The following is a 9,787-nucleotide window of genomic DNA, read 5'->3' as shown; positions in this document are numbered from 1 at the left end:
TAAAAGTGAAGAAAAGATCTTCGAATTTGATCAGCATTACATTAAAAAATATTGTTTACAATTCTGTTTTAGGTTAAAACTAAGCAAAGCTAAATTAGACAATCCCAGCAATTAATTTCAATCAAAGTTGCAGAGTATTAACTGAATTAAGAAATGAACTATGTTTACCTTGGCGGATCATATACTCAAGCCGAACTAGAAATAAAGATCCACTCAAGCATCAGCCGCCCTTTAATAAAAAAATAACACGCACAAGAATAATAAAATCCTCGCAGAGCCAACATATTTCAAATCAGACGAAAATATACATACATATGTATGTATGTGCTTGGAATCACAAATTCTTAAGGATCATAATGCATCTAAGCGCACACTCGTATGTTTGCACTTGCGTTTGTGTGAGTTTTTCCGGCCGAGAGCGAACGACGTCTGCTGTGGGAGTAGTTGTATTGAAGCGTGGTAACAGCCAATAGCGTCACCATTGAAGCGTTTGTTGTTATTTTATAACTATCAACAACAAGTGCTTTATGCTGCCAAAAGCGTTCGTGGATTTCTGTTTTTGGTTACTGTTTTTAGATGTTGCATTGCATTTTTCTTTACTTTTTTTGCTATTCCAACAATGGGTTTCATACGATTTATAGGAATATCAAACGTTTGTTGTTTCAACTCTCTTGTAACTCATATTGAGCGATCAGTCGAGTTTCAGCACTAGCAACGTTCAGACACGAATTGTCGATTCGAATGCTCACTAATCGTTAAGGTGAATTGTTAGCGGTGATTAATTTTTGGTTCGGGTGTGTACTTGGCTAGTTCTTATGGTATGTGTATATAAGTATATACATGACGTGTAGTTGACGACGTGGCGCTCACCTTCGCCACGGGTGGTACGCGTTCGTGAAGCGGAAACTGTTTGCGGAAGCGGCTGAGAACGTTTGATTCGGTGTTTTGTTCGACGGTAGACCATAACACAAAAAATATATTGGTGATATTTACGACACTATTCCATAATCCGTGAATTTTTTGGGTGTTCTTAACCTGTGTGTGCGAAATGGCAATAAAATGTGCTTGGCAAAGATTTACGATCTTTTGCAAAATAAAAAAGAAAAATAAAATAAATATTTTTTTAAGATCCTTTAGAGCGTGTTAAAAATTTAAAACCGTACGTGATCCAATAACAACACTACAAAATTTTAAACAGCGTGCGAACTTAAAATAAAAACAGAAATAAGTCTTCCAATATATTTTTACCGGGACTTTGTGAAAATTTGCATTGATACTCTTATACGAGTATATCTTATATCATTGGAACAAAAATAAAGTAGATATTATAAATAAAAATCTGACCGAAATGTATTTCGCTGCTGAGTCAGGGAACACATGCTTTTTACTATATTGGAATCGGCTGAAATGGATGTACTCTTTCGTCAATTCAAGGAATTGGATCAATTATGAACTTTTGTTTTTTTATAGTTTTTATTAGTTGCACCTTGACTCTGTAGAATGCTTTCCTCTTACCATTAAATAAAAAACCAAAGATTAATTTAAAAAAAAACTAATTAAAATTGCTGATAGATTGTGGAACACAATTTATTTATGCAACTCAACTAATTTTGGGAAAATTTTTAGGTTAAATACTTTTTAGAAAATAAATGTCATACACTTATATTTTTTGTGGAAAGCAATAACAAGGATCACCGAAAACCAGAACTTTTTGTATTTTAATGTCAATATTCCGTTATGTATACAGCTATTGTACCTTGCTATATACAAGTGATCCAGAAAAGCTATGCAGCCAAATACATATTTCATAACAGTTTTGCATTTATTTTTTGCACATTTTATGATTCCTTTAGGTGGAGTTTCATATTATACGTATGATACATAACTCCTGTTAAAATTTGGTTCATAATAGGATTAAAAGGTGTTTATTCGCAAATTAAATATCACTTCTTACAAATGACTTTCTTTGAATAATTTGTTTCAACCGGCAACTTATCTGTTCAGATATACCCGATTGATGCCTTCTATTGATCCTGCTTTGATCCACTGTACTGCAATATATTAGTATACCGTACGATGTGTTGTGTCCCGCTGCTTGACATGGCTGCTACTGATTCGAATGTTCTATCTAATTTGCAAGTTACCACTTTATTTATCTTCTCCACTTATCTTGTTTCACTTTTGATGAGTAAAATAATTTAGTGGAAGGGCAAAATTTTATTAGAATATTGGAACTCTCGCTACATTGTAAGAAAGCAAAATCTTCCAAAAGATTAGGTACAATCAAACTAAGCCATTGGTTTGTCCATAAGGCTCCATTCTACTGTTGATTAATCAACTTAATTTTTGACGTTAGAATCTTTGGCTATTATATTAGTTTAATTGAGGTGTATATAAAAACAAGAATCTCGACCCGAACCAGAATTGATTTACTCATTTAGTCCAAATTGAATTTTTTATGTTTACTATATCTAAAAATTTTAATCGAAAACGCTCCCAATCAACTGAAAATATTGCAAACTGTATAACTGTTCGACTCCCTCACCATTAGCCCTTTCCTAAAAACGCCCACACATAATAAGAACGGCTTATTAGAGGCCCATTCGGAAAAATGTTGTGGTCAAGAATGAAATATTTTGACAATTTCGGTATGAAATTGGAACCAGAACCGTTAAATTGGTAAGAGAGAGTGAAAAATATTCAAAACAGCTTGTTGTAGAGCAATAAAGCGCTAACCACTTCCGCACAAAAAACAAATGACTTTTTGCCCTTACAAATAAACTAAAACAAAATGAAAATTCTTCATGGTCAAGCGGAAATGATTGAAATACAGTTGACAGTTTGAATTAGGTGAAATTTGCAATACACACATGTCAAAGTTGTAAACATTATATACATTTGTATATATTTGTGCGCACCTGTGAATGTCACCACATTACATTAAAGCTCACATTTCACATACAAGCATTTCACCATTTCGCCGCTCACTGCTATGGTGGCATGTCTCAAACTGCATTGTAGTAATTATTCTCTTATATAAATTTCATTAACTGCTTGAAGCATTTACATTCTTCAACAAGTCAACAAGATTACTATCAAATCAGTAGCAACCAAAGTTTTAAAAAGGCGCAATAATAACAACAACAACAATTCTATATACGGCATAGACTCCAATTATACACGTACGTTTATGTATTTCTATAAAAGTAGAAGGAGAAAAAATAATAAAGTGCTTTACAACAACACCAACAGGAGGATGTACCTTGTAGGAGATGTTAGGCACATTCGTTTTTTTTTTATTCGTTCTTCGAAAAAATTGAAAATGTGGGCGAAATACAAAATTGACACACAGTCATGTGAAAAATAAGAAGGACAGTAGCCTACAATTAACGAAGCTTTTACTTTTTGGTACATTCATGATTGTTTAAAACTGACCACTGCGCCATAGAATCAACTACATAAGTTTTGACAGAACAAAGCGGAACTGTGTTCCATGAATTCTGAATAAGTTACCACTGTAAGATACATTTTTGAAGTATTGGTTGTCTTCCGGCGCCCTGTATCCTATGGAGCGTTTCCAGATCGTTGTATGAAAACGATTATTATGTTTTTGTCTGCATGTTGAACGGTCTTTTTCGTGTATTTATGGTTATAAGTTGAATTTGGCGGTCTTCATACTTGATGAAAACCTCCATCAGAGTTAAAAAAAAATGTATTTTATTTCGCCACACGTTTCTCTTTAAGCTGGTGTAAATGTTTTTAGAAAACTTTAGCTTTCGCTACGTGTACTTTTCTGACAACTTTTCTTGAGCTTCGGGTCTTGATATTTTCCTTTGTAAGCACTTTGCAGATAGTTGATGGGTAAACTTTAATATTCAAATCAGCTTTAATTCGTTTTGAAGAAATAAATGAAAGACAGTATTATTTTGGGCTTCCTGCCACATATTTAAATCTGGGAAATTCTTTTAACTGCTTCTTCAATCGTTTTTTGGAAACTTGAAGTAAATTTGCTACTTTTCTGTATGAACTTCTTAGTTTGACTGAATTTTCAATATGCTCAAAAGTTTTTGGGTGCGCAGTGCTTACGCTTTCCCATATCAATTTAATAAAGAGCAAGACCAGAAATTATTTCTGAAAATATACACCTGTCCATATTAAATTACACAACCGTATTCTGACTTTGAGAGACGCAGAATGACGTTTTACGAAATGCAAAATATTTTTTTTCACCTCGGTGGGAGTCTACGAGAATATTTTAGTTCAAGTTCGGCCTTAATAAAGCTTCAAAATAAAAAGGGACAGAACAACTGGAAAATAAGTGCGATTATAACTGTTACTTGATTCACATTCTTCAAATTTTTGTATACGTTTGTGTTGTTGTTGTTGTTGTTATTCTTGGCGCTTTCGTAATCCAATCTTATGCGCTTAAGTAAAAAACTCCGTCAAGCAGTGTGATTCGATTCGCGCAGTTAAATACGCACAGTGGCTAAAGTGGGATCTTCCGTCCGCACGGCTAACCAACACACGCGCACACACACTTAAGTACGCGCTAGACGTGTGCGTACTTAGCATGATAGCCCATTGCTGTTAACCAAGTTAGGCGACGCGTCGCGCAAGTGCTCGCGTGATTGAAATATTCAAACGAAAAATAAAAACAACGTTTTATAAAGACAAAAACCAAAGCAAAAAAGAGAAAACTCATTATGAAATCAATGCACATAGTTTTTTATTTTCAATCTTTTCCTTTTAATTCGATTCGCCTGTTGCGCTCCCCATAGTTTGCGTAGTGACTTCATATCGCCTAACTCTGTCTCTCCGCTGCTTATACTCTCGTTTAGAGCCGTATGTAAATAAGTCAGTGGTCAAGCGATGGCTCAAACTGAAACAGTGAATTTAAAACTGTTGAAGGAGCAGTGTATGTGCATTGCTGAGGGGAGCTGTAGCAATTATCACCAATAATAATTTTCAGCGCTCACCACTTGAGCATTGAGAATAACACAGACAACGACGTTTAATTACTTAGCAGCAATATTCAATATTTAGTTAAGAAAATAGTCAACGCATGATAAGTAACAGCAAGCCTTTTGGTGCAATAAATTTTAATCATTAAAAGCGTGCTCAAAGGACAGGAAAAGTTATAGCTTGTCTCAAATAAACATAAGTAAATCAGCAGGTGCACTAAATACTGAACGCTCGTTAGTCGCAGACACAACGAGAATTGGAATGCGTATTCGCCAGGTCTTTATATAATCCGCCATTCAAAACGCCAAATTCAACGATCCAAAGATGTCCAAAATCAGACTGAAAGCAATATTTGGCAGGCCGCCTAATTTGTGTTGGTTGCTGTTCGTGATCACTATCTCTGCCTCTCCGCTTTATTTGGCAATGGCCAAAAGTTTAATTGGCAGCCAAGCAGTGCAGGTGAAACGCAGCGCTGAGGTGGTCAATGTCACCCTTAGCCCCAGCGTTACACACACCGAAAGTATGGTTTCGCCAAACAAAGATGTGCGTCTAATGTGTTTACTTAAGGGCGCCATTAAGTGGTACAGAGATGATGAATTCGTCAGCGGTAATCGTTTGCTGGTGTTGAGGGGGGTACAGAAGAAAGATGCCGGCTTATATAGTTGTCAGGCGGAACAAGTGTCGCTTGGCCCTAAATACGTTAGTGTCGCATTGAGTGTCAGTGAGCAGGAGTCATCAACGTCTACTAATCTAATGGAGGAAGATATAGCTGACTTTAGCAAAGTGGAAGATGATATGGAGGCGCGTTTACGATTAGATCGAAATGAGCCCGATTCTGCGGAAGAAATTGCTGAAGGCGAATTACAGTCGGAAGACACGAAAAATGTCAACTCCACCGCATTGAAAATTATACATCTTCCGAGTCCGGGTCCGCCTCAGTTTCAACAAAGTGATAAACTTCTGGATAGTATACAACAGCCAATTGGAAGTTTCGTGCAACTGAGCTGTCCCGCTTTAGGCAATCCATTGCCGGTCATTACTTGGTTTCATGATGCCACAAGAATGAATCTCACGCCATTGCGTTTTAGATTAAAGAAGTGGTCACTTTTTATTGATCACCTAACCACAGCCGACTCCGGCATATATACCTGTAAAATCAATAATAAATTCGGTTCTATTGAGCATAATATACGGTTGCAGATTTTGAGACCACAACTGCGATCAGCCAGTCCAATCATAAAAAATAATAAGCCAAGCAATCGAACGGTTGTGGTCACTGGTAGCGCACAGTTCGAGTGTCAAGTTGAGTCTCCAACCACTGTGCAGATCCGCTGGATCAAACACCAGAAACGGCTTAACACGGAAGAGCTTATTGCAAACTTTACAAATAATCCAAATGTAATTGAGTTGTCAAGTAATGTAGATAATCCGAACGTTTTAAATATATTTCAAGCAAAGATGGAGGATGAAGGGTTTTACACCTGCATAGCTACGAATGAAGCTGGGAACGCCATGGCCACAGCTTATTTAGAAGTCTTAGAGCAGAAAAGCGCTACCGTGACACTTAAAACCAAACTAGCATTTTCAGATAAGCATGCAGCCCATTCTATGGAGGACTCAGGGAACGCAGTACCGAAGAAAGAAAATGAAAAACTTGTAACGGCGATTGATTCTTTGGTGAACAATAGGGATGTCAATGATACTAATGATGATCCGGAGGCAGTTGAGGAAAGTCCGCCACGCTTCAAAAAAGCCGACAAACTATTTCCAGCTTTGCATAAGCCAGCGGGCTCGACAATACAACTGCTCTGTCCCGCAATTGGTAATCCATTGCCTAACATAACGTGGACACGGAGAGCAGGGGATGCAAATTTCACTGAAATTATGCGTCACATTGGTAAAGTTACATACAAAAAGTGGTCGATGCAAATGGACGAAGTCATTGCCGAAGACTCAGGAGTCTATAAATGCACTGTTTGCAATAATTTGGGCTGCATAGAGCATACGACAAAATTGACTATAATGGATCGTCTACGTTCTCGCCCCATCCACAGTGATAAGTTTCCACAAAATCAAACTGTTCTAACCAACAGTAGCACACATTTTGAATGTCGCATCGTATCGGATCTGGAACCACATATATATTGGATAAAGTATAAACATAATAACGAAAGAATTGAAAATTTAGAACGTATTTTCAATAAAGCCAATACCAATACCAACGTTCATCAGCCGTCTTCAGAGGATTTCATCAAGCTCCAAGGTGATCCCGATCGACCGAACATTCTGCGGTTGACAAATGTTACACACGCGGACGAAGGCTGGTACACATGTGTGGCTGGCAATGCTCTGGGTGAGGCCGTGAAAAGTGGGTATCTGCATGTTGTCGACAAACTACCCAGTCGTGAAGTGTACATGCTGTGGCGTGCGCATCCCGCTTGGACGACAGTAGCCGCCATAGTGATTGTGTTGCTTTTCCTTTTTGGCTCCGTCTTTATAATTTATGTTTTACGTAAATTGAAACATGAGAAGTTGCTAAAACATCGTATCGAAACTGTTCATCAATGGACAAAAAAAGTTATTATATATAAACCATCTTCTTCAGAAGGCAGCTCCTGCGATCTACAAATGCCGGTAATTAAAATTGAAAAACAACGTACCACTTTTCAAGCATCGAATTTGGATCCCTCACAAGCATTCAATGAGTACGAATTTCCGCTCGACTCCAACTGGGAAATACCACGTACACAACTAAATCTAGGCTCGACCCTGGGCGAGGGCGCCTTCGGACGTGTAGTAATGGCAGAAGCGTGCAACTTGCCACGCACCGCCAACAATTCGGCGAGCATAGTTGCCGTGAAAATGGTAAAAGATGAGCACACCGATGCCGATATGGCGAGCTTGGTGAGGGAAATGGAAGTAATGAAAATGATCGGCAAGCATATAAACATCATTAATTTGCTGGGGTGTTGTACACAAAATGGTCCGCTATGGGTCATTGTGGAATTCGCGCCTCATGGAAATTTAAAGGACTTTTTGAAAAAGAATAGGCCATTGTTTGTAGGCAGTCCGAGCTTACCACGCAGCAGTGAAGGCTTAGAAGACATGCCTCAGCTTACAGAGAAAAATTTGGTATCCTTTGCATTTCAAATTGCACGTGGCATGGAATATCTCGCTTCGCGTAGGGTAAGTTATGGCGTTTATTAGCTAAACTAAAAATAATTTTATAATTTATTTCATTAATATTCTCACAGTGCATTCACCGTGATTTGGCAGCTCGTAATGTGCTTGTGAGTGATGACTATGTCATGAAGATAGCCGATTTCGGTCTGGCTCGTGACATACAAGACACAGAGTACTACAGAAAGAATACAAATGGCCGTTTACCCATCAAGTGGATGGCACCAGAGTCACTACAAGACAAGTTTTACGATTCGCAGTCGGACGTGTGGTCTTTCGGTGTACTATTGTGGGAGATTATGACATTTGGTGATCAGCCTTATCCCAGTATAATGTCTGCAGAGGAGCTCTACAGCTATCTAATTACTGGTCAGCGCATGGAGAAACCAGCACGTTGTTCACTGAATATATATATGCTAATGCGACAGTGCTGGCATTTTGACGCCAACGTACGGCCGACATTTGGCGAGATTGTCGAGAATTTGGACAAAATACTCCAGTTGGCATCAAATCATGCCACTAATGAGGAGTACTTGGATCTGTCCATGCCCATCTTGGAGACGCCACCATCGTCGAGCGACGATGAATCCGAACCGGAGACTTTTCAAGAAACGTCCCTTTTACGCTATCAGTACACCTACAAGTGTAATTAATTACAATTAAGTAATTTAAGTATATGTATGATAGGAACCATATTTGTAGTTGTTTATTTGCATACACGCATTTTACGTAACCGGTAATTATTTGTGTAATTTTTAAGCTTACTTTTTACAATTTCTACAAAAATACTGTTTTTGTTTGTACAACGAAATATTCAAAAACACAATTTACCAAAAAACATGGATAATTTGCTATCTATTAAATTATTGAAGAGATTTATATTTAAGTTGCGCCGTAAGCGGCTTTACGAATTATGAGCATATTGTTTTATTGTGAGATTATACATAGTTATGTATTAAAGTGCCATTTGAGTACTGTTTGTAAGCTTAAGCTCTTGTTATAATTAGTTTTATGAATGCCCAATACATCAAACTTACTTTAACAAACTATAATTTATCGACTGAGAATATAAAATAGTTAAACACGAAAATTGTTTTTGGGAACTACTTCTTGATAGACACCTAAAGTCGTGTAAAAGTCGGAGTCGGAAAGAAACAAAAAAACACTCCAAGAAAAATATCACATGTAGTTTTTGGAAGGTGAAATCAAGGAACTTTTAAAGTTTCAACGTGGTCGCACGGCGGTTCTTGATGTGCCGACAGTATACTTCACCGGCAAACGTTTACTATTCTGAACTTATTGACCTTATTCGAAGCTAAATTAAAGAAAAACCAACCATTTGTCGACAAAAAAGCGCTCTTCCAACATGACACCATTTTAGTGACCTTGAAACCCCAAATTTTTTAGATGGTTTTAAAAAGTTGTAGAATCACTGTGTCAAGTGTATCGGACTTAAAAGGAAATTATGTATGTCGAAAAATAACTCTAAGTTTTCCCAACATTTTCGCTTTCTTTTAGAAGCTAAAAATTCATTGGATCACTCTTGTACGTATGTTTATTGCGAAAATATGGACATCTTTACATCCATACGTGTGTACGCACATACGCATATGCTAATTGCATAAGAGAGTACATACACAAAAGC

The 9,787-nt window shown here is 37.4% G+C and overlaps 1 protein-coding gene across 3 annotated transcripts; it reads left to right on the top strand.

The window, feature by feature from the left end:
* Positions 1–711: 711 nt before the first annotated feature.
* On the top strand, positions 712–9,232 carry LOC126762276 (fibroblast growth factor receptor homolog 1). 3 transcript variants are annotated; one of them, XM_050478929.1, is made up of 3 exons: positions 712–818; positions 5,024–8,148; positions 8,217–9,232. In XM_050478929.1, the coding sequence occupies exons 2-3, from the start codon at positions 5,287–5,289 to the stop codon at positions 8,793–8,795; spliced, it is 3,441 nt and encodes a 1,146-aa protein (XP_050334886.1). In that variant the 5' UTR covers positions 712–818; positions 5,024–5,286; the 3' UTR covers positions 8,796–9,232. The 3 variants fall into 3 exon arrangements, with proteins under 3 accessions (XP_050334886.1, XP_050334884.1, XP_050334885.1); XM_050478927.1 differs by having other exon boundaries at positions 4,970–8,148; XM_050478928.1 differs by lacking the exon at positions 712–818 and having other exon boundaries at positions 4,642–8,148.
* The last annotated feature ends 555 nt before the right edge of the window (positions 9,233–9,787 follow it).

Source organism: Bactrocera neohumeralis, chromosome 6 (genome assembly GCF_024586455.1).
Source record: "Bactrocera neohumeralis isolate Rockhampton chromosome 6, APGP_CSIRO_Bneo_wtdbg2-racon-allhic-juicebox.fasta_v2, whole genome shotgun sequence".
NCBI classification, from domain to species: Eukaryota; Metazoa; Arthropoda; class Insecta; order Diptera; family Tephritidae; genus Bactrocera; species Bactrocera neohumeralis.
The sequence above is the reverse complement of the archived record's forward strand: the minus strand, read 5'-3'. Positions and strand labels throughout refer to the sequence as shown.

Coding starts and splice junctions, on each gene's coding strand:
- LOC126762276 (XM_050478929.1), top strand. CDS start 5,287: ATGTCCAAAATCAGACTGAAAGCAATATTTGGCAGGCCGCCTAATTTG. Junction 8,149..8,216: donor AATATCTCGCTTCGCGTAGG/GTAAGTTATGGC, acceptor ATATTCTCACAG/TGCATTCACCGTGATTTGGC.